Here is a 25,693-nt window from a genome sequence, read left to right on the forward strand (position 1 = left end):
TTTTTTTTTAATTAAATAATATTAGCTTAAAAAAAAAAGCTCAATTGAAAGGACAACTAGTTATAAATCTGTTCATCCATTATAGCATGAGTTCGTGTGCTTTATGTGTTAAAACAGTTTCAATGCATAAAGCACTATTACACTTGCTTAGGGAGGAGAGGGAATGTTCATTACGTAAGGTAATGACTTGTTCAGGTATGGGACACTAAATGTTTGAGCTGTTAATTATGCTGAGCAATAATCCATCCTGAAAACTGAATAGCACCATCCTGGTCAAGCTTTGAACAAAAAGATGGAGTGAGAGAAGTGAGGAGAGTCAAGTTGGTTCTGTGAAGGCAAGTGTAAAGCTACACGGCTTGTGCACTCATCAGCCAGACTGTTGGGGCAAGGGGATGTTGGATATTGCCTGCAGCTTATCAACATTGAGACTTTCAACTGCAGGTAGAAACATTTCCCAAAGTAAAATAACTTCATAACATTAATCCTTTCACTCTATCAGAAGAATTTAGTTTAAATAACTGTGATGCATTAGTTTAAGTAACCAAGATGCATCTCAAACATGGGCAGAGAAAATAAAACCGGGCGTGGTCTTGAACTGCTTCAACAAACAGCAGAGGTCTTCTGCAGGAAGAAGACCTTCAGGAAAAATTAAGAAAAGCTTATTTATGTGTGTGGGTGGTTGGAAGAAAAACCTGTCCATCCTATAGTAAATTTTTTGTTACTTACTTTTTCACAGTTGCAATACAGTCAGAGGGAAATGAGAAAATAATTTCTATTTTGAAACATAATTCTATCCTATATAGCCCTCCATATTGCACATCTGTCATGCACAAGTGGAAGCTATTGCTCTTGACTAGGGAAAACACTGGAGCTGAGTCAAAGTTACTGTGCCTGTGACAATAGTAGACCTCAGAATGACACTTTGACTTCAGCCTCAGGGTTTCATATAAGTGCTTGAAATTGAAGTTGTCTTATCTTTTATTTCCTGTGGTAGCTAATTCAGGTTAGTAAACCTGGCTTATGAATCATAGTCACAAAACCATTTTGACTGGAGAGACTATTGGAAGCTACCTAATCCAAATCACAGCTCAAAGCAGAATTAACTTCCAAGCTTCATCACGCTTGTCAGTAACTTGTCCAATCTAAGTTGGAATGTCCCTGAGGATAGAGATTTCACAAGGTTCATGGGCAGCCTTTCAGTGACTAACCAACCAACCAACCCCATTAGGAAAATATTTGGCATGTCTAGTCAGAATTTCCCCTGTTGCATATTATGACCACAGACACTCTTTTTTTCTTTTTTTTTTTTTTTTTATTTATGCCCCAAGAAGACTCTAAAACAATGCGTTTGGTAGTTGAAGAGGGTGGCTATATATCACTTCACCCTCTCTTTTCCAGACAGGGGTGGTCCTCTCACTTTACAGGATGAGCAAATCCAAAGAAACCAATGTGTTCGCATTGATACCTTGCAAGTCAAAGTTGATAGAGAAACAGCCCTCTTGCACCAAGTGGTAAATTTGATGAGAACATACTTTTAGTCACACAAAGTACAGAAGCAGGACAAGCAGTAACATCAATGCTTACCCAAGTCCTAGCTCTGGAGCGCTATTTTATATTTTGGCTATGAAAATCCTTCTGGTGGATAGGGTATTCCCATATGTTTAAAACCCTCTTTTGGAGGATGTGAAGCTGTCATATTCTGTCCCAGAAACTGTGGACATAAAGATTCTTGGTCTGACCTTTGCAACCACCCTCCTCTTCACAGAGAAAACTGAAGGAGAACCTTAACTTTTTTCTTGTAGTATTGGTAGCCCTTAAGAGTGCTAAAGGGAAAAATTCCTATATCTTCTCATTTACGGAGTGCTAAGGCATCAACTGAGACTGACTCACTATGTAAACATGAGCAATTGGTTCTGCTTGGAGCCATGCAGAGGATTAATGTGAGGGAGATGCTTTGAAATCCTTGTGTACAAATATTTGGAAGAAAATTACTTGAAATTTCTTCTGTAAGCAAAGTAAACAGTCTTTTCGAGTACTCTTAGTTTGCTTCGTTGACAGACAGTATATCACAGATAATCCATTTTGTCAGCTGCTGTGTGAGAGATATTGGAACTGTGTCAACATTTTCTGATTTCAGAAAAAGCAAACACTTTGACTAGTATTAAATCTTTAAAATGTCAAATGGTTTGTTAGCTTTTGCAGGCACCTTACTAAAGTGCCCATAAAAAAGAGCTCTGAATTCAACTTAGAGCTTGCCTGGAGGATTGCTATGCATGTGCACTATTGTGGCAAGAAGTTGGTGTAGTCCAAAAAGTATCATGCCCCACGAAACTGATCTTCAGAAGATGGGGATTTTAGTCCTGTTCTGCTCTTCATGGCTCTTTTCTAAGTTTCTTTAAGTAACATGCTTGATGATATGCCTATGGAAAGCATTGGGAGATTTGTCTCTTCTGAGAAACAGACCAAAACCTAAAGTGCAGGAGAGAAACTCCATTCTTGGAGCTTTTCTTAACTCTCTTCTGCATGTGTTTAAAGTATTCAGTTTTGTTAAAAAGGGTGCCTGCTGTTAGGGACTATGTTTACAGAGAAGCAGAGCTGCACACTCAGTGTGCAGAGTGTATGCATGATTCATTGCTCTGCAGAGAGTTTGTAAACCTCTGAGACCCCGCATGAGACTTAAATGAGGAGGAGTTATGGCTGGCTCTGAGCTTCAAAGTAACTTTGACCTTTAATCAAAATAAACTTTCTTTATTCCTCATTATCCTTGCTTTTCTTAGTATAATTGTTTTTAAGTGTGTACTGATAAGGATTTAGTCTGGCATTTACAGCTGTCTTCTGCTAGAGCATCCTACTCAGAATATTATTCATTGTAGATATTTCTCTTTTTTTCCAAAACTAGTCTGGGGGAAAACAAATGAAATGTATTTGTTTTGAATAGGAATGCATAAAGTAATACATAGAGTATTTTCTTTCTTGAACATTTAACTGTTGCCTTCTTTAGCAGTGGTATCTCACTGGTCAGCCCTGGTCTGACTCCAGTAGCTGGCATATTTAGTTTTAGGGAACACAGAAAGAATGGGAAGTGAGATAACATAGAGAGTGAGTTAAAAAATTTCTAGCAACAAGACAGGACAGACTGATGATCAGGGCAGGACTCAGTCAGATTGGTAACTGGCAATGTTTTACATGCAAGAGGCCACTTTTATGCCCCTTTCTGCCTACTCCTCCCTGATTTATTTTCCCTATGTATTCCTTCATCTGTTTGCTTAGTTCAACAGCTTCCTCCCCCATATCTGGAACCCTCAGCTTTGTGTCTTTATCAGTTGCAAAGTCCAGCTTGGCCCCTCTTTGAAACGATGCTGAGAGATTCTTGACAGCCCATCAGTTAGCATGAGGAAGTTTGTTTCTTGTCATTGTTTATGCTACTGTTTGTCTGTCAGGTCTGTGTGTTTATGTCTGTATATCTGTGTTTATTACCTCCCCATATCTCATTTCACAAGGTCCTTGATCAGAAAAAATAATGGAAGAGATGCTCTTTCCTTCCACGTTCCGTTATAGAAACCATTATGGAAAGAACTTGATGATGCGTAGAGCAGCTGTTGGTTTCCTTGTCGCTAGTACCATATTTTTTTCATATAAAGCCTGTAAAAATTTAGTATGTCTCTCGAATTCTGACATGTGTGGTCACACCTCAGTCAAAGATCAGACTCTGAGACTTGGTGGTGGTCCTGTCTCTTCCTTCTGTTGCTGTGGTGCTGTTGTTTTTTCCCTCAGTGCGAGAGGAACTCACAGTGCTACATCATCTCTTATAGATGATGTGATATCCATTCTACATGACGTGATCATTTTGAGCTAAATCAGGTGTATTCTTGTGGTGTAAGCTGCTGTCAGGTAGCTTAGCATCAGGGAATGAAGATGTTGCCCTGGGTTCTATTTTGTGGCTTCATCAATGTGAAATTAAATATGAGACCTATGTTACTTTTTTAATGCTATAGTTTACTTGTTGTTTATCAAGCATCCACAAATGAAGCAAAGGTTCCCAAATCTTTTTCTCTTATGATTTTGTTCTTTATTCTGTTCTCTCTACACAGAGCCTCCACCCATGATTCAGGTTCCTAATAACATCACAGTTGTCCCTGGTGAAGGAGCAATCTTGACGTGCCTAACTTTAAGCACAGTGCGTTACAATCTCACCTGGCAGAGAAATGGCAGGGATGTGAGGCTCAAGGAGCCCCTGCGAATAAGGATGATGAGCAACATGTCTTTAGAGGTAAAGAATGTAAAGCTCACAGATGCTGGCAAGTACAACTGCATCGCTTCCAATGAGGGTGGATCGACTACAGCATCAGTCTTCCTTATAGTGCAAGGTAACAAGGAAACTGCATGTTAAATTTACTGTCATGGTTTATATTTTCTTTATCTTGTGAGTTGTGTCTCTTAGTAACTCTTGTTTTTATATATGCATATTGGTAAAACTACTTGGAGGCTGACAGAATGTGATATAGTTCTTGTTTAAAATGACAGTGGCAGTGACCAGACAGTCCCGGTGCTCGTTTTGTGAGACTGCCCTGTGCTGTGTGTTTCCAAGCCATGGTTTAACAGACAATTTAACAGCTGTAGAAGTGAATGGAAGCCTGAGGTAGTTTTGTTGTTAGTGTCTCCTAAATAGCAGAGCACAGGAATAACTACACACAGACATGTACAGCAGTCTCCAATATTTGAGAAAATTTACAGGCTGGCTATGTGGATTTATTTTTTTCAGTGGAAATGTGACTGGAATTATATTTGTGTAATGAAATTGGTAAAAGTTTCTATGTTCATCTCTGGATTATTTTATATCTCTTCGTAACAAAATACTACCTCTAAGTTTTTTTTGGTGTATTATGTTATGGTATCTGTTTTATAGCACCAAGCTAAGAATTAATCACAATTCTGTGGCATAGATTTTATGAAGTCAAGGACTTCCAAATTATTTAAGAATTGAAAAAGACAGCATGGATGACATCAAACATGATCTATCTAAGTCTGTACTGTTGCTTCATACCAGAAACAAATTTTAAAAAGAACATGTATAAACACAGTAATTTGTCTTGGAGCCAGTCTTTTTAAGATTTGAAAGTACCACAGGCTTTTCTGCATTTGCCTTGGTCATGGAGGCTTGAACCTTTGCTTCCTAGCTCCTCCTCTGTGGGGGAGAAGAGACAAAACTCAACAGGATTCCTCCGTGCTGATGGTACTAAGCAGAATGAATATTCTAAGCAGAATGGGGATCATCGTTACTTTTGCTACTGTAATTCTAGTATTTTAACTGGCAGAAAACATACAATTATGGAAAAGAGAAAAATTCAATGGAATTGCTTGGCTTAAGATGCTTTAAAATAGGGAAAGGTAAAAAATGGAGCAGTAACACTAATGGGATGTAATTCTCTGTAGTTTTTCTTATAGGAGTGTATTGGTTTACCGAAATGCAATAAGTAGCTGTACAATCAATTATGTAGGATCAATTGCAAAATACAGCAAAGTGTTTCTTCACTGATCTGTTGAATAACCCCTAGAGTGCCCCAGCGGAGTTACAACTGTTAAATTTCTAGCAAGGCTGAAGGAAAAAAGCCATGGAAAAAGGTCAAGCCCTCATATATTTGGAAAATTTTGTTTTAAATTCTGCAGGATTTTTTCCATCAAGACAATCATTTAAGCATGTCAAAGGCAGCAAGAGAAGTGCCTCCTTCCCCCATTTTTGTCTTCCAGGGATTTAGATTCTCCTCCCTAATGTCTGTAGACCAGCTGGGAGCTTTGACAAGGTGACCAAATTATTTTTGGCAGTTTCTTTATAGTAAAGCTAAAGAGGTTTACTGATGCCATAGCTGAATATTGAGTTTCGAATCACTTATATATATATATAGAATGATTATATCGAATAGTTGGGAATTACGTTTTGGCTAGTACTGATATCGTGAACAGCTTTAAAACATGTCTGAGAGAACTCTCTTGGACAGTTAAGACAGGCTTGGTTGAGAGGCTGAGTGGTGTTTTTTTTAAATTTCTGATGAAAGATACTTAGAGGAGAATAAATACATAGGAAACACAAAGCTGCAGCTGATATCAGATTTCTGCCGGAGTGTCTGCCTCTGCATTTGGAAAAAGGAAGCCCCTGATAACCTTTCAAATGACAACATGCAGACACTGAATGGTATCAAGGTGACTGTATGTGCCATTTATGATCATGGTTAGTTTGCTTTTGTATGGTTAGCGATTGTCAATGTGCAATCCAAAGTGTTTGATAGGATCTAGAATAGTACTCAAAAGAACACTTTATATTTGGCAGCAAAGGAGTAGAGGGTAGCTCTCTGTAAGATCAAAACTTTATACAGTTGTCATTATGAACATTCTGAAGAGGGAAAATTGAAGTCTTGTTAATAGATTGAGATGGTTCATGCATTGTGTAGATCTAAGTATTTCAGAATGTAAAATTAAATTCGTATTGAAGCCCTTTATTGTTGTTGGGACAGTTCCATATAGATCTCTGAGTTTTGGACCATAAGACAATAAACACTGCTTTCATCCTCATTTTCTTTCTGGAGTGGGAGTTAAGGCAGAGAACAAATGTTGGTAGTTCTAAAAATAAGCTAGCATCTGCTTTACATGTTTGTGGATTGTAGTAAACCCTTGTTTTCAAAGCTTTCAGTTTGATGCTGCTGTTTCTGAAAGAGAACATTAATCTAATTTTTGTGCCAGCAGCTGTACAAATAGACTGAAATTTTGAATGAGAGTTGACTTTTCTCCCATTTGTATATTCTAAGAACATGCTACACCAAGTTACTAATTGTCCCATAGTAATAGTGAGCCCAGCTAGATGAAGATCCCATGTAAGACTTGTGCCTAGTTGTGGACTGGTGGTATACTGCTCATAGTCTGAAAGGTTGCTGAATGCAGTTTTATCTATTTGAAGGTGCATAAGCTCTCAGCCCTCTAGGGCTGCATTGATGCTCATTGAGTCCTCTGACTAACTTTTAAAGTACATGCTCATCTTCAGACAGTGTTAAATGCTGGCTACATAGTGTGAATTGCTCAAGTCATCCAAACAGATTGGTCCTAGATGACAAATACAGAAATGGAAATGAATTTGTAAGGGCATTCACCATTTTTTCAGATGGTCCATATGATTTATCAGAAGCCTGGAGGAGCAAATTGTAGCTGTGTGAGGCTAGAGACTAGCCAGGAGTGTGAAGCAATGATGATTCTATAAACTTTTCAATACTAGATTTCACACTAAGGGAAATTCCTTTTTTTTCCTTTCCAATTTGTTACAGTCTTGTAGGCAAAATATGAGCTCACTGTATGTCTCTTTATCGGGTTGAATTAACATGATGTGTTTTGCTAGATTGATGGTTTCATATACAGAAGTGACAGTTTGGGGGAACTTCCTTTTATTTTTTTTTCTAATTGAAAGGGCATGTATGAAATTGATTTGTGTTGAATTTCTTGTTTCCTTCCCCCTCCAAGAATTTCAAATCTATAATTAAAAGTCAAATCCCTTAATTTTGGGTGATACTTTGGAGTAGACTTGGTTTTGTGCATTTTCTGGTGTAAGTAAGAGTAGAAAACGAAGAACTTCTTTTTATGACTGCAACTGCCTTTTGCCTCTACGACACAGCTGTATGGTATGTAGAAACTTTTATGGTTTTTGCTTGTGTTTATGTTGGCGATTAGTAGAGATCTTTGAGTTTAGTAATCTCAGCATATGATGAATTGCAGCAGTAGATTAACAAGAAGTGAGGCAACACCAAATATTTGTCTTATTGGGAGCCATCTAAGGTAATAATATACCAGCTGCTGTGCATTGAGTGCACTGATGACCAGACAGATCAGGAAACTATTTGGATATATTTCTTTATCTGAATGTACAGGTAAAATAAAATAACACATGCTGTAGGTAATATTCTGTCCATAGTGTGGTGGGTTTTCTTTACCTGCTTATTTGCTGAATGTTAAAAATATTTAAATGCCTATCTGGCATCACCATCACAACTGAAAGGCTGTTTTTAAGCATCTGCTTATAAGTAGCACTGTTAAATAATTCAGCATGACCTGTACTAAAGTGCTAAGCCATACCTATAAGAAATAATGCATATTATGTGTTCCCTCAGCCTATATAAAAAATAAAATGTTTACTTTCAGCATTGAGAATTGTTATTGTTGTAAGTCTGCTAAATGATCATTAGTCAGACCAATGTGTGTTAAGGTAACTGTCCCACTGCATGAAGTCAACTACATTAGATGTGCAGTGGGGGGAAGCAGGCCCTGTTGGCCTGACACGATGCAAGCATGGTGGCTGCTGGAGGGAACAGATGTGAACACTTCCCAGACAACTCAGAGCTTGAAATCCAGGTCTGAAAAATAAAACATGGCTTTGGATCAACCAGAGCAATGGTAATACTGGGGTACATCCCAGACAAGGAGCAGAAAACTGAACAGAATGGGCACAATAGGACTTTCAGCGTGAAAGTGCTTACATCTGGAATAATTCCAGCAAAGAGAATGCTGAGATGGACAAAAGCTAAATTGCCTCCTTGGCAAAATCTAGTGCTTTGTTCTCTGAGTTGCCTCTGCTCTCTCCTCTGAAAAGAGACAATACAGGAATAAACATCTTTGTCTTTGAGATCTCTCATGTGACGAACGTTCATTTAGATGCATGAATACACAGTGTAATAATGGGCAAGGAGAACTTTGTTACACTGTGCTGAACTCTTTAAATATGGAGAAAAAAGAGAAGACAACTGAAGTATTGCTGCTTTGCTTGTTACTTCAAAGTTAGAAAGTTAATTAAATGCAAAGTTTCTACTCTAAGGAATGAAAAGCAGTTTACTGCCTTCTGTGCTTTTTTTCTGTGCTGTTAGAGTGCTGCTGCTCTTTGTCTTTTACCTGAGCTAAGGCATGAGCAGTGCTGTGGCTCATTGGGGAGTGCCAGGGCAAGGGATGATGCAGGATGGCACACTCAGTGATTCTGCCTGATCGAGGGTGGATTGGGAGGAAGATCAGTGGGAACTTGGCAGCTAAAGGAGACGGCTGGCCAGAGAATGAAGCAAGCTAATAAATGTCCAAAGACAATATCCCTTTTTAATTAGGTTCACTTGGCTGGTGCCAGAAGTACAGAAGAATGTGACTGCTGGATTAATGCTGAAGGCAACTTTTTGCTTATCCCTACTAAATGTTTTGATCTTTATTTATGCTGTAAGATATCTGTTCTCAGCTTGCTATTCAAACAGGAGCCTTTGTCAGTTTTTCTGTTTCTGTGCAATTTTTCTTCTACACTTCTTTCATTTGGCTTGTGAACAGAAGTACGAAATTGAATTGGCTATTAATTCCAGCACATATTGCTAAAATGTGATTTAAACTTAATAAAGAGCAGATGGATGGAGAGGATTCATTCAGCAAATGTAGTGACAGGTTATGTGTATCTGTGTTATTATTTCACAACATAGGATATAATGTGAGTTCTGTGCCTGATCTGATATCAAAGTGGAAATTTATGCTCTGGGAGGAATTCTTCATGACCCCTGTCTTTTGTCTCACTTAATGATGAGTATTAATAGCTGTCATAACAACAGAGCTGGATATCTTCTCCATCCCCATCTCTGAGCTTTCCCAGTTATGCACTCTTGATGCTAACAATGTAGATTTTTAGACAGTTTGAGATCAAAGACATTCACTTCCATTTATATGTTTGCACATGGAAAAACTAAAGCATATCCATAAAACTCACAACACAAGAATTTGTAGACATAACTGTGGTCACACAGGATACAGGGATGGGGCTCCATCTGGTCTCTGCCAGTATCTCTGTGTGTGTGTGTGTGTGTGTGTGTGTAGGAGGGTCTGGATGCTTACTGTGAGGTCTAAATAAGTGAAATATTGCAAAAATCAAACCCTTGTAAAATATTTACAAATGTGCAAATTGCTGCAATGGTTGGGTTCTTACATGGTGGCTTTTAAGTTGTTTGTTCTTATTTAGCTTTGTTGGTCCATTCTTTGTCAGGTGAATAGGTTAAATGAGACAGTTTTCAAAAAATGCTTATAGCGTAATAGGCAAGAAAGGATCTTGAGGGTGCTGCACAAGAGTGTTGATGCTGTGTGAGCAATAGTGTAGTAAAATGTCATCTGCACGGTGACTCTTGGGGAAAGGTTTCTGTTTAAGAAAAAAAATACCATCCAGAAAGTAACAAAAAAGCATTGACAATAAGTCTGGTTTTTATTAATAAAGGGTGATGGGGGATTTTTTGTGTTGTATGAAATAAAACTTTGTGTTTGCCGTCCCCTTTTCACGTGAAGTTTAACTGCTTCTGGTGGTTTTAATAAATGTTAGGGCTAAGGATGGTTACAAGTGTAAATCCTGAAATCTTCACACTAACCTTCTTTCTCTTAAGCTTTAAAACGTGATCTATGTTGCTTGAAAAGTTTTACTCTACGGCCTTGAATGTGATTGACGCTGTAAGAAGCTTGTGCTTCTCCAGCCCATGAACATGTCTTCTCTCCTTGATATGAAAAAGAAACTAAACAAAATCTAATTGACCTGTTGTACAAGAAAGCCCATTCTACATGCCTGCCTGGTTGCCAGCCTTTGAGCAAGGAAGCAAGATAGTTCATTAGTGGCAAATGTGGCCTCAGTGATTCTAGCTGGTAGCTTGAGTGTTACAGCTGTGTATATTGACTTCAATTAATTTAATAGCTTATATGTTAAATAAAAGTATACTGTCTTTTCCTGCTCACCTGATAATATCATTGTTTAAAAATAACTGCATGGACAATGGTGTGTTTCTGAAACAGAGTGGGTAATTGCTATTGAGACAAACTTTCCTAATATCAACACGAGAGGAGACCTTCCTGAAGACCAGAGTATGCAGAATATCTCCCAGTGTTTCTTGGCAGGACTTGAAACAAAATAAAAATAGCTGGGAGAGCTGTGCACACCATGAATCACTTGATGACAGTTCTGTAACTTGCATCAATTTCTTGCCAGTTCCTGCCCTCTAATATCTGGATTTAATCCTAGTACTTCTGGAACTATGGTTCTGCCTTCCTCTGGTGCCTTTCCTCTGGGAGCTCAGAGGTTTCAGAGCCATTACAAAACATAGGAGGGAATTTTCAGGACACTGCAGCACAAAACACTAACAAATATGAATTATTCATGAAGCTCAAATACAAAACAAAGTACAAATATTATAAATAAGAGTACACCAAAGAGATTAAATCAGTGTCCATGACTTATAATTAGTTGCAACATCAGTATACATTTCAACAGTAGTATTTTTCTTGGGAACGTTGCAGTCCTAATCAATAAGCCGTCTTACAGGACAAATAATTCTATAACTGTGATTGTAGCAGAGAATAAAATGTGTCTCATCCATGAGACATTCTTGTACTCCCCTACCTTGCAGCTGTAATGTGTTGCAATTAGTGTTATCAAGGGAGATTGGACCTGCAGAGGCACAGACAACCTGTTAAACACAGGAGTGTGTTGCTCAATTGATAGTATTGATAGAGTTGCCAATCTGTATTTTCCAAATAAACCCTTCCATGTAAAGGCAAAGAAGTCTCCTGCTGTTCTTCTCTGTGCTCTTAATTTGATGTCTGAGCCTTTGAAAACCATTTAATTTCTCATTATCTCATCTTTATCAGCCACCAATCCACTCTCATGAAGCACATGGACGGTGTAGGGACGAAGAGTTTTTTCAGAGTTCTGTGCTTTAATGCCATTTGCTTAAATAGCTACCCTACGTTGTTTCTGCCCTGCAAGGAGGCAGGACCTGCTTTACTTCTGTACTCGAGGCAACACAATCTTCTGCAGAGAGATTCCTCTTCTGTAGCAGAAACACTGTGGTGTTTAGTGAGCAGATTTTCAAACAAATGGTATTACAGCACTGAACTTAGATAATAATCTCCCCCCCTCCCAAAATGATGATGAAAAGGGCATGGGATTTTATTCTTCCAGAAAGGCATTTGCAGGGGCTCTCTGTCTTGTTTCTGTTTGCATCGTGCCAGACTCAACTAGCAAGATTGGTGCTGTTAGTGGAATATGCCACGCATAACTAGACTGTGTGCACTGGTTCTTAGACACATTTTTCCTTAGCAGCCACAACAACGTATCAAACATCACTTGAGTCTATAGGGTGGTTTAATTCCTACTGAAGCTGGTAAGAGAGCTATGTAGAGCACCTTAGCTTCAAGCTACCTCTGTGTTACGTACGTTTAGCCTCTTTAGTCTCCCATAAAGGGAGAGTTAAGCTTAGGCTTTTCATTCTATGGTTGCTAGTAAAAAGATCAGATGTAGAGGAATACATGTTAGTACAGTGTGCAGTGAGCAAAAAGGAAAGCTCCTAAGATGACAGTTGATGCTACTTGTCTAGTAGTAACCAGCATCATGCCATAACTAAGGTGAAGCAGCAGTTGTTAGTACTACAAGTTGACACTTTTTCATCCATTAAGGATGAAAAAAGACAAAATCATATGTATCATAGAAGAAAATAGCAGTTGCCTCAGTGAATTTTTTTTTGGAGTCTTTTTTGGTTTTTTCTGAGGAAATGTCTCTAAAGATCTAAGTGAATGAGTTCTATGAAGTTCCACAAACACTTTTCTGCTGAAAATGCAGTTGCACTTCAGGACATTCATTTGCATTAACAATTGTCCTCAACGTGATTTTGCTGTTAATGTCTTTCTGTGTCTGGGCACATTGGATAATATTCTCACCATTAGCCTGCCCCAAGAATTATCGTCCATCGCTTTAGTTTTCATGAGTCTGCACAAATTTGTCTCATATTTCATAGATTCATAGAATCCTTTAAGTTGGAAAAGACCTTTAAGATCATTGAGTCCAACTATTAACCCAGCACCACCACAACTCCCACTAAACTAAACCCTGTCCCTAAACACCACATCCACACTTTAAAAAAAATACCTCCAGGGATTTTTAAACCACTCAACCACTTCTCTGGACAATCTCTTCCAGGACTCCACAATCCTTGCAGTGAAAAAATTGACTGTTGCTGCTTTGCTGAGTTTTAAGCATGCATTAAAAATTCTAAGTTAAGTGGTAAATAATTATTACGTTCAAGTTGAATCCATGTGAAACTACAAATGTTCTCAGAGCTGCTCTTTGGAATGATGACCTTGCCCAGGTTTTGCCTACTTAGCATGAAATAAAATGCAAGGTTCAGCCTTGCTATGTCATCTGGGCAGATCTTCGTGAGCATTGTTTACTTCTGGCACCTTTTTGTCATAATTGGTGCCCATATCTGAAAGCTTCAAATTCTGCAACTCAAAACAAAGCAAACTGTGTAAGCATGTGCATTAATTTGGTCTCTGTACACTGAAGCCTGACTTAGGAACCTTTTTAAAGGTGTGCATGTTTTATACTGGGCAAGTGGTAGACTGGTGGAAGCAGGGAAATGAGTGGGCACTGATCTATTAGGGTTGTTTTTTCACTACAGAGCTGCTTGAAAATGAGAATAAAGTAATTACTATTACCTATAAGTGCTTTCTAAAGGGATATTTTTAATTGCTGATTTTTATTTCTTTTACTAGAGCCACCCAGAGCTGTCATTTCACCTAAGAATCAAACTTTTACAGAAGGCTCTGAAGTATCCATCAGGTGTTCTGCAACAGGTTATCCAAAGCCAACAGTAGTATGGACACACAATGATATGTTTGTTATTGGTACAAGCAGGTAAAGGTTACAGCTTTCTCTGTTTTTCTTATGTGAACCCACCTGGATGTGTTCCTGTGTGACCTGATCCAGGTAGACCTGCTTTAGCAGGGGAATTGGGCTAGATGATCTCTAAAGGTCCCTTCCAACCCCTACTATTCTGTGATTCTGTAAAAGTTTTGAAGAATGTTAACATTTTCTGGCTGTTTCTTCCACATGAGTATGTGGATTTTGGAAAGAGTACTTCAGCCTTCACTTTTATAATTCCTTAACTTCAATTTCCTCATCTCTAACACAGAAATACTTTAGTTCTCTTCTTCAGAAAGCTCTCCACAAGATTTATTTAAATGCTTTTCACAAAATGGATTGCTGTTCTCTGGTAGATATAATAGTAATAATATGGTTGTTTATCATGAGAAAAAAAACAGTAATATTTATAAACTGTATGGTGATGCTGTTGCTGCTCAGAGTGTCTTTCATAATTTTGATTGGTCCCCTGGGTGTTCTCAGGTATCGATTGACCCCAGAAGGCACCTTAGTCATAAGAAAGGCAATTCCAAAAGATGCAGGAATTTATGGTTGCTTGGCAAGTAACTCGGCTGGGACAGAGAAACAGACATCCACCCTTACATACATCGGTAGGTAAAAGCAACACAGTGAAATTAAAAAAAGCCAACTAACGCATCATTAGGGAGGACTGTTCAGATTAGTAGAACCTTGCAAAAGCATGACACTAGAAACTTAAAAAAACTCAGAAAATATGTTGAACATCTCACAGATGCCCCTCTCTTTTCTCTTCAAATCTGAATAATATTCCAAGATGATATTTGGGGCTTAATGTTTTCTTCTTACTTTTTACTTTGCTTTTAAGGAAAAAAAAAACCCCTATAATTGAGTGTTAAAGTGGGTTCAGCTTACAAACCTGTGTAGGTCTTTGGAGAAGGAATCATGTTTCTGGAAATTCCTGTGGTGTGCTTAGCACTCCGGAGTCCTAATCCAAATTGTGTCCTCTAAACACTATGTTAGTGTCAGAGTACTAAAATTCTTGATGGCCACCATCTAGCTGGAAGGAGAGAGTGGCTCTTAATCTTTTTAATTTCTACATGATGAATCTTTCTGATTCTATCTATAAGTTCCCTCTGTATTCTATGTACAATCCAGGTGCTCAGGACTGGGCTTTTTTTTGAGTTTCCCAATGTTTCTTTGTCACTTTACACAATTTTTAGACCCATTTGACTTTTAAAGCAAATGTTTTTCCATGTAACAAGAGAAAATTAGACTTTTGTGGTGTATAGTTTGGATGAGGAATTCATTTTTTTTATATTCTTTCTTTTTAGAGGCTCCAACATTGACCATAATTCAAAGTGAACTTCTGGTTGCTCTTGGAGACACAACTATCATGGAATGTAAAACAACAGGAATCCCACATCCCCAGGTTAAATGGTTTAAAGGTGCAATTATTACTTTGCTTATTTACATTTGCATTTACATTTAGAACCACAATCTTTAAGTGACTTCATTCTCAGAAGCCTTATATAGTGTTTAACCAATGATTGACCTATGAAGTTCTCTAAATCTGGAAGACACATCACTTGATCTCTAGGGTGTAAATTCATGCTCCTGTTTAAGTACAGTGAATTACCATGCTGTAGCATAAGTAACAATCAAAAGCTGAGCCTCTTGTCTACTTAAATAACGTTTGGTTTTTTTTTGTCAAAAAAGAAAGTGTTTGGCTACATGCTACAAAAATTGCAAAATATTTTTCTGTTTTTATTATTGGATATTTGCTCAAATTCCCTTACAAGACCTTGGGAGTTTTTAAATGTTTCTGCTTCTAAATCTCAGAAGTGTCTGCTACATTTTTTTTTAGTAGTGAGACGACGTATTGGTAATCAGAACTATAGGATTTTTATAGAGCATTTATATAGGATTCAGAGAACAGGAGTCAGAGAATCTTGATTCATTGCTGAACATTTGTTCTTAAAAAATCATCTGACTCCTGTGAGTGCTTGTATAAACCACCTGCCTGCTTTTCTGGAAAACAAATAATCTTTTTAAGCTATCTGTTGGCAATTTCTACCTATTCGGTCCAGTATTTCATCTCTGACAGTAACTGGAGAGAAACTGAACTCTTTGTGGTCTCTTTTCAAGTAATCTTCATTCAAAGGAGGCTTCTTCTGAACTCACTGCAGTGAATGGATGACTTGTATTTTAAAGCAGGAGTCAATGAGCAGTAATACTCATCCCAAAAAGCACATGTGGTCCAGTTCTGGATGTTACACATCAGTATTGTGTCTCCTGCTGAGCTTGAGTGGTAGCAGAGCTGTTTTCTAGGTTTTGTGGAGTTCTTGGCTTGGTATAGAGCTGGCAAACAAACAGCCGCCACATGTAGCCTCTAATTTGGGAAGAAGAAATACAGCCTGGCACACTGTCCTAATGCTGGTTTCTGTCCAAAGCTACTTGGGTTTGTGTTCTTCTTGTGAAATAAATAAATTAAAAAGGGTTGTATTTAGTGTAGTAATGATTTTTTCCACTCAGTTGAGAGTACTCATCTGCTAAATGAATACAGACGTGTTGTGAACTAATCTCAACTTGGAATAATTTGGATAAATAACTTGCTATATTTTAGTTACTTACTTTTCTCTATCTGGACTTAGGTGACTTAGAGCTGAGGGCGTCAGCATTTCTCATTATTGACACTCATCGGGGCCTTTTGAGGATCCAAGAAACACAAGACCTGGATGCTGGTGACTATACTTGTGTGGCTACCAATGATGCAGGGAGAGCTTCTGGAAAGATAACTCTAGATGTTGGGTGTAAGTCGCTTGTAATCTACAGAGTAATTCCTCTCATTTTAGCATTTCTGTTTCTGGTCAGTGGTGCCTTGGTTATCTAAACCTTTCTCACAGATATGCTAAAGTCTGACTCCGTGCTAAGAACATGTGTTTGGTGGTGTTCACTGCATTGTTTCCTTGTTCTGTTTGGACTCCAGCTTCCTTCACTCTTAAGCTGTTTTGCAAAGCATAAAATTTACGAAGAGGAAGAGAGAAGCAGAGGGCGAGAAAACTCTTCAAACCTTAATCTAACATAGTTTGTAAATAAAGAGTGTATTATACTATCTGAAGTTACTATGTAAAGTTTTTGTAACTTTTTCCTCTTTTCTTAGTTCTAACTACTTGTGGCCTGGTATGTCCCATCTTATTAAATGTATGTTCCTGTCAGGCACATACACTTTCTGAGGCAATGAGCAACACTGTTTGAAGGGGATGAGCATGTGTGTTCACCTGATGGGAGTGACTATATCTTCATTTTTTTTGGAGATGTTTAGGCCATTTCTCAGCTCTTCAATATAGATACAGAGTGTGCAAGGCTGCTTTTGTAAGGTGTTGCTAGCATTAAGAATCTGACTTTAGAAGAGTAATTATGCATAATGGGACATAAATTTAGGTTGTCAATACTGTAAGCAGAATGCTAATGTAGTGTTGCAACCCTAGTTCACTTTGTGTACTTTTTTTTCCCACCCCACAGCTCCCCCAGTTTTCACACAAGAGCCCAGTGATGAATCTGTGGATATTGGCTCAAACATCACGATGCCCTGCTATGTTCAGGGTTACCCAGAACCAAAGGTTAAATGGAGGAGGCTAAACGGTGCTTCTCTTTTCTCAAGACCATTCACAATTAGTTCTATCAATCAACTCAGAACAGGAGCTCTCTCTATTAATAGTAGGTATACTGAACTTTAAAAAAGAATTTTTTCAAAATGAAATATGACATGTACAACACATTTAAGTTACTCTACTACTTCATAAAATTTAGCATCATAAAAAGACTGGATTTTTATCAGAGATTGTGTTTGTGATACTGACTTTATTGCTTTTTGACCTGCAGTTTCTTTTCTCCTGAGTCTGTGAATTCAGTTGCGTTTGGTCATTGGATTCATATAATTTATTACACCTTTGTTTCAATATACTTGTGGGTTATAGTCTCAATACTGAGGATCCATGGATTTTCATTTTTAGTTTTTTTTGAGAGAATTGGTTCCAAATTCAGTGTTTTAGACAAGCCCTAATTTGGGGAATAACTAAACATTCTGCAGGTATTTTTGTGATTTCAGTTACTTGGAGGATTTCAGTCACCTTTAGGCTAAGTGGTATTATTTAATTTGCTTAATATTTTTATTCCTTTCTAAGCATAACCAAGTTGGATGAAGTAATTCCTTTGTACTGTACATCTAGTACAGTAACTCATGTCTTATGTACAATTTTGTGGGCATCTGTTCACATATAGACACCTGTTGCTGTACGTAGTAAGCATTATTCCATAGTCAATGCACTATATGATAGCATAAGCATGCTTAGATACATAGTGTACTGCCATATATTATTTATGCACATTAACACATACTATGTGAAGGTATATGCAATAAAGTGATAAAAAGTGTTTTATGTATAGGTATATAATGCTTTTTATACTCCTGTGCTCACATAGCTGTTGTTTCTGTACGTGGTGATGGAGAGGAATCATCTGCCCAAATCCAAGTATTTGCAACTGAAGGATAAAAGGACCAGCATATCCATCTATTGACAGCTTTTCAATATCATTTCAGATGATGCAATTGGATCTCTTCTCTTTTTTTCTTCCTTCTAGATTTGTGGGTAAGTGATGAAGGAACTTATATCTGTGAAGCTGAGAACCAGTTTGGAAGGATTCAGTCCCGGCCAGCCACGATCACAGTAACTGGACTAGGTAAGACTGATTGATGATGGTGATGGCAGTGGCAGGAGAGAGTGTCAATATTTCAGTCTGGAATATGCTGAAGGAGGCAATGGTGGTATTTGTTCAACAAACAGGATGTTTTGAGTTCTGTATATAGGTGAACATGCTGTATTTACACTGACATAGTTATCCACAAAAAATGAATCTGAAGATATTTGCATAGAACATTGTACTCCATTTCAGTAAATTTTGCATATTAGCACATTGTCTTTTGACATTAATTGGAATTAGTTCCATCAGCATTTTCTAATATGGACATTAAAGTGATTTATCCTGTCTTCTGTTTCTTCTTCCTAAATAAATAAATAATAAATTTATTAAGGAATGAAAAATTGCCACGATGAACACTCATGATGGGGTTTCTGCCTTTTAATTCTTCTTAGAAATAAAGCAGCAATGAACTTGCTTAGCTCAGTGTGTCAATTTAACTAGGAAGGAATCTTTGTAATCTGTGAAGACAGTAAACATCTAACTTTGACAATAGTTGTGCTATTAAGGAGTTGTTTATCTCAGTTGGACAGTTGGCAACAAAAGTTACCGTAATGCCTTGGAATGTCTGCATTTGCAGGAGGGTGAGAATGGAGTCCGTCTGCCATCAAAGAAACTATTTGTTAATATAACACATAGAGTAGGAATCTGTAATACTAGTAGCGTTTGATAGATGTGTTTTTACCTATTTAAATGTGTTATTTAATCCCCATTACTTATGTCAATTTGTCAAGCACGTTAGCTCTTTACACTGGATTGGATCCAGTTTCAACTGGACAATGTCTTCCATTTGCTGCCATTCCTTAGTCTTAGGATCACTGTACATGTATTCCTCCAGCTTCTTTTCTCTCTTATGCTACCCTACCCCTTCCCCTTCATGTATTTATGGGGTTTTTTTCCCTATGCCTGCATGGTTGACATTTTAGATACCAAAATCCCATTTGGTATTTTTTGTTGTAAAATTTATCCTGTTGGAATTCTCATGCTGTTTGTTGATGACAACATATTTTTTTTTCTTACCCTTTCTTTTCTTTTCCAGTTAAAGTGTAAAGTTTCCATTGTAGGAAGTGTTCCGTGCTCTACATTTGTATAGTACCATCCACAAGGAGACCTCTGTCTGATGCTGCTGCAAGGAGCTTTAGTGACAGGAATAATAATACTTAAAATTTCATACTTTATGTGAATATATAAAAATTCCTGATAAATTATTATAATTTTTCCTTTCATTCAAGTTACACCTCTAATTGGAGTAAGTCCAGCCACAGCCAATGTAATTGAGGGACAACAGCTCACTTTGCCATGTGTACTACTTGCTGGAAACCCTATTCCAGACCGGAGGTGGATTAAGAACAGTATGGTGGTAAGACTGGTTTGTTTCCTGTAAGATTTATTGGCAGAGAAAAATCTACAACTGTTGTTTCAAGCCACAATAACAGCTTGGTTTAACTTTAAAAACTTGATGTATAAATACACTGATAGATTTTATACTTGCAAATAAACATGCTTCATGAGGTTCAACTGGCTCACTGGAAACAAGGATCCAATGTTGTTAAGGTGAATTCCAGCAGATACCCATGGCTCAGCAGGACCCACTGCCTCCTCAGGAGAAGCCAGTTGACTTTATCTGTAAGGCAGCAGTTGTTTCTGAGCTTCTGCAGGTGCTGTCATTCAGAGTACAGCTATTCCCCTGAGAAATGTTAAAGACTGTTCAAACTGTGAAAGTGGAAGTGTGACATCCTGAGAGCTATCCTGATTGCTGCCCACACTAGGAAATTCCTAGTTCTGAAGCATAGTTGGGGGAATAAAAGATGGTAGTGGGGAATGTGAAGGTGTAGAAAAGAACTTTGAGCCAAAGTATTTGTGAATTATCCTTTTCTTTTTTACTTACTTTCAAAGCAGTTTTAGACATTCTCTTAAGCTCTTCAATTTCAGCCGTGGGTTCTGAATAGAGGAGTACTAGTGGAGTATGCCTACCAGAATAACAAAAGTGCTAGAATTTAAACTCTGGTAACTGACAAGGATTTCATTTCCCATGATTTTTGAGAATAAAGATACCAGAAAATTTCAGTAGGCTTAGGATTTTTTAACATCATGACTGTTACTCTTGCTGCTGGGATGAGATAATTGTCAATATCCCTGTACCACATACTCCCTTTTTTGTGATGCACTGCTCAGAGCATTAAAGACTGTGTTTTCTTTCCCTCTTGGGAGCATATTGTTGCCAATGTATAACTTCTGCAGATAGAAGGGTAGTGCAGATAGCATCTCTAGGTTGTGTTCTGTGAGTAAAGTTTCCTTTTTTTTTTGTAGCAGGCAAATTACTGACTTTAATATCCTGCTGAAGCTCAGCTTTTTATCTTACTTGCTAATTTCTTCCTAAAGTCCCTTCTTCAGAGCTGTAATTAAAACATGATAGCATTTTTTTTTAGTTATCATCATCAAGCAGAACCCTGGCACTATTTGATTCTTACTAGAGTTTTCTGCTCAATTTTTGTATTACTGGCAATAATTGGCCTTTTCTTTAGAGTGTGTAAATGTAATTAGCACAGGCTGTAACTTCTGTGGGAAATACTCTCTGTTGAGTTGCTAATTCCTCCATATAGTAGTGCTGGTTTCCTGTAATTGTAAGCTCAGGGCAAAAGTTAGAGTCCAAGGAAAGTGTTAGTGGAGTTATATTTAGAGAAGAATGCAGCTTTTTCTGGGGACAGCATAATTGGAATAATTTTGTATACTAACAGCCTTTTCTCTAAGGCAAGCCTGTGTTGCTTGAACTCAGGGATTTTGGTTTTAGTGTTTCTGTAGAGTATGTAACTTTCAAAAAGTTACTCTTTGAAGATTAGAACTTCTCTTTCACAATGGTATGATTCAGAGCTCATGTCTTCTACTTGATGGATATGGCAAGGTAGCAGGTTTTGGTAACTAAAAAAAAAAGAAAGAAGAACAAGTAATTGCATTCATCAGGAACTGACCTATGATCAAACTGGCTTACTGGAATAACCAATTAAAAATGCAGTAAAATAATTCTGCTAAATTTGGTTTTACTTTGGTGCATGATTATAAGTTTGAATGGCAGTGCTATATGGGCTGTGGCAGAACAGAGTTGTTGTTGTAGATCTTAATCTCACTCCAGCAGTAAAAATATGAGGTGTTACCAAAGTTCTTATTTAAAATCAGCTTATTAAGGAAGATGGAAAGTAGGAAAAGCTCTACTAAAATTCTCCAGGAACATATAATTTTAAGGATGTGAAATAGTCAAGTAAAGTCATGCTGCATCCTAAAGTAAATATTATCAAAGAGTATTTTCTTTAATAAAATATTACACCACTCTTTTGGCAGCTGGTTCCCAATCCCTACATTAATATTCGCAGTGATGGAAGCCTGCACCTTGAAAGAGTTCGGCTGCAGGATGGCGGCGATTACACCTGCATGGCAAGTAATGTTGCTGGGACAAGTAACAAAACTACTACTGTTAATGTGTATGGTAAGGAATACTGTTTTGTTGCTTTTGTGCTGAATGCAAGGTGAGAGCTCATTTCTTACTAACAGCAGCTCTCACTAGAGGTTTTTTGTTACAGGGATACTAATGTCTCAAATGTACTCTTGTAATGATGTTACTTTGTGAAGTAACACGTGGGAGGTTGGGTCCACTGCACATGAAATAACTGGGCAATTGTGACTGCTTTTAAAGTAAACCAAAAATAACATCATCTTTTAATTGTAAAAGATCCTAATTTTTAAACATTGTATTAGAAAGGCTGGGCTGTGCAGTCCTCATCTCTAGCTTTATTAACAAGACAGATGCAAGGGGAAGTTTACTGGAAAGCTGTGAAAAACGTTGTCTGGAGGTTTCATAACTGTTATAAGGAAGTACAACTCATGGGAGAATTAGAATTAAAATGAATGATGAATTTGGCAAATATGCTTCCTTCTGGTCCTGTCCCCTGCCTTTTTTCACCCCTTTTAATTAAAACATACCAAAAATTACACTGACAGCAAAGTGTTAGTGCTGTGGTAACCCATCTGTAATTCAACTGAAGGTACTTGTATTAACTCTGTGTGGAGTCACAACCACTCTGTGGTTTACAGCCTGAAATGTTCTCAGGTGTTAAGTTAATCATGGGAGATTTATTTTAAACTTCAGCGAAGATGTTGGAACATCTTTTTGTGTTCAGAATACACGTTATTTTTTAATATAAATATTCTGTGTGTGATAAGAACTTCCATGTCAACGTGATTTTGGAATATTTCAGAATTGGAGAACAGAAAGGAATACATTTGTATGTTTTTAGAGCTATATAGTTTTTGTTGTTATAGCCTTAAACCTGATCTTTTTTCTGTTATTAATTCAAAAGCAGCTCAGTTAACAAAAATGCCCATTTCCCTACTTAGCTCTTGTTACTGTTTGTTAATTGATCTGATATTTTATTAAAGTTCATCTAACAGTCAGTCCCTGCAGAAACCACCACTGCAATTAGCACAACTCTGTAGCATTTCCAGCAAAGACTAATGATCTTGGGCCATGCTTAGTTCTTCACTCTCATATCTGTTCAGTTCAGAATGTTGTAGATTGATGGAAACTGATTCAGCACCAAAAATGCTGACTCTATTCTCATGAAAAATGCTGTATAGATTGAATCATATACATTATTGATTTGGGAAGCCTAAAGCATTGCCAGAGGATATTGTGACAAAGATTTTCTGAAATGATTGCAGTTAGCTCTGTGAAATACCTACAGTTAATTTAAAACTAGATGTAGCTAATTGAGTGAACAAACTACAGCTGGTATGCTTTGTTATGAACAGGTATTCTGTCATGAAGAACTAACTGGAGACTGGAGGAGAATGAAACTGATCATTGTCAATGTTAGGGTTCAGAGAAGAGGTTGAATATTCTCAAAGCCTGTTCCTTGTATGAAGCAGTGATTGAATATATGGATTTTATTGTAAGAGTTGAGCCGTGATTTGAAATGTCTTTGCATGTGTTTAATATTTGCTTTTCATTCAGTTCTGCCTGTGATTCAGCATGGACAGCAGATATTCAGCACCATAGAAGGAATTCCAGTAACATTACCATGCAAAGCAAGTGGAGTTCCTAAGCCATCTGTTGTCTGGTCCAAGGTACTTTCTCATCTTTGAGCTGTTCATGGTGAAAGCTGAATTAAACACATGATGTAGTTATCATAAAAAGTATGTACAAGAAATATGGCCAAAAGTGTCACTTGGGAGGGACTTGCAAATCTTTATTTATTCATATCTGCATTTGTTTCTTAGCACAGCACTTCTTGGCCGTGGTCCAGCTGTAGATTAAAGTTCTCTTCTTTGGAAGGGCTTTGGTTATTGCTGTATCTTTACATTTTTAACTCTTTAGAAATGGTTCCTATTCCTGTTGTGAGTTGATAATTTGAGATTAAGCAACCTGCCACTGAAAGTTCATTTTTATTTTTGAGTCTTTCTTTAAGATGACTTTATTCCTCTGAGGAAAGTGTATCTAAATGCATTCTGGGGTTAACCTTCTTAGGTCATGTCCCTCACAAGATGTCTACTCACAAGGACCTCAGCCTTTTTTGGGAATTTGTCTGAAAGTCAGGTTTTTTCCCCCCCCTGCTTGAATAATAGTTAGTAATAGTTACTTGGTGTACATTACAGTTTCTCATGCCTCAGAAACTGTGCAGATATAACTGACTGGACCTTGTGAACAGCTTTGTTTAAAAGAAAGAACAGCATTAACTTAGTTTGGTAGGGAGGAGTGTTTTCTTCTTAATTATTACCTATAGCAATTAATACAGACAAGGAAGAGTCTAGTAAGAAAGATTGTATATAATGTAAGCAAGATCTGTTGTGATATCAGAAATCAATGTCAAAATGTATTCAGTTGAAATCTCGAGCAAGATATATATATTTAAATTTTCTTTTACAATTAGGATCTGTAAAGTGTAACAAGTTTTCTGAGTAAGAATCCTTTTCTTTCTGCTGTTATTACTGCTTAGATGGTGACACTTGAGAAGTGTGAAAAGTTAGTCAAGTTAATTTGTAGGAATGGAATTTTGGGGCCAGGCTTCTTAGTTAATAGAAAATATTTTGTCCACAAACAGTGAAAGGAGTACTGTCATGTAAATTAAAATATTGTTCAATTTAGTCAGACTGTCTGCAAATTGATTGCTCTACAGAACTGCATTAAAGAACATGGAACATATTGCACAGTAAAAAATCAGACCCTGTGCTAAATTGAAAGTACAGTATTCATCATATGAGGAATCATTCACAGCAATGGGGTAAGCTAGGAGAGACAGTAACAATTTTTCTGTTATTTTAATAGATTTAGTATTTTAGTTATAATTTTTTATCACTATAAGCTTTAGCTTTTGTTGAATTAAAGGATTGTAATTTGATTTATTTTAGAAAATCCAGATGCTATGGACTTTTTTGTTTTCTTTTTCTTTGTGCAGAAAGGGGAAGTAATTCTTTCCAGCAATACAAAATTTTCTGCAGGGTCTGATGGAAGTCTGTATGTAGTTTCACCAGGAGGTGAAGAGAGTGGGGAATACGTGTGCACTGCAACAAATGCTGCTGGTTATGCTACACGGAAAGTCCAGCTGACTGTCTACCGTATGTATGAGCTAAAATAAAATACAGTGTCGTTGTCTCTACGTGTGTTCTACTTCAGATGGTAAAACCAACTCAGGTGGGTTGTGAACTAGGGTACCCACAGTGCAAACAAGATTTAAACTAATCTCTAATTAGTGCTTCTCATTTTGTCCTGGATGGCTGGATCCACATACTAGCCAGTTTTACAAATGACTGATACTTAAAGGCCTGTCCTTCAGCCATTGTGATTCTCTTAAAACCTCCTGATACTTGTTACCTTGACTTTTTGGACCAGGATCTTGGGCTGATTGCAATTTCATCAGTTCTAGAAGTGGATAGGAAATATCTGTATCGGAATAGAATTTCCTGCTGATAGAAGAATGATGATCCATTAGTCCACAGCTCCTACCATCTCCCAGTGTCATAAAAAATGTGATTTAAGCCTTTGCAAGGCTTTTATGGCTTGTAGATATTGGTGCTGTAGTGTAATATAGTTCAGATATTGGTTGCAAACTACCTATGCAATACAGAGCTCAGTATATGTGTGAGCTATGTGTGTCTGTTGCTATCCGATTTTTTTGGTAGATAGTACAGTCTTTCTGGTATTTGTGATATTACATGTAGGCATCATCATTACAGTGTCTT

At 37.5% G+C, this 25,693-nt stretch overlaps 1 protein-coding gene across 1 annotated transcript in view; it reads left to right on the forward strand.

The window, feature by feature from the left end:
* HMCN1 (hemicentin 1) overlaps positions 1 to 25,693 on the forward strand; it is a 187,720-nt gene that overhangs the window by 60,299 nt on the left and 101,728 nt on the right. The window contains exons 11-21 of the mRNA XM_062003248.1: positions 4,092 to 4,367; positions 13,579 to 13,720; positions 14,210 to 14,337; positions 15,037 to 15,150; positions 16,357 to 16,515; positions 17,228 to 17,422; positions 18,347 to 18,445; positions 19,696 to 19,823; positions 21,800 to 21,944; positions 23,469 to 23,581; positions 24,910 to 25,069. Of these exons, the coding sequence (XP_061859232.1) occupies positions 4,092 to 4,367; positions 13,579 to 13,720; positions 14,210 to 14,337; positions 15,037 to 15,150; positions 16,357 to 16,515; positions 17,228 to 17,422; positions 18,347 to 18,445; positions 19,696 to 19,823; positions 21,800 to 21,944; positions 23,469 to 23,581; positions 24,910 to 25,069 (1,659 nt within the window). The remainder of the gene's footprint in view (positions 1 to 4,091; positions 4,368 to 13,578; positions 13,721 to 14,209; positions 14,338 to 15,036; positions 15,151 to 16,356; positions 16,516 to 17,227; positions 17,423 to 18,346; positions 18,446 to 19,695; positions 19,824 to 21,799; positions 21,945 to 23,468; positions 23,582 to 24,909; positions 25,070 to 25,693) is intronic.

The sequence above is a fragment of the Colius striatus genome, chromosome 10 (genome assembly GCF_028858725.1).
Source record: "Colius striatus isolate bColStr4 chromosome 10, bColStr4.1.hap1, whole genome shotgun sequence".
In the NCBI taxonomy this organism is placed as follows: Eukaryota; Metazoa; Chordata; class Aves; order Coliiformes; family Coliidae; genus Colius; species Colius striatus.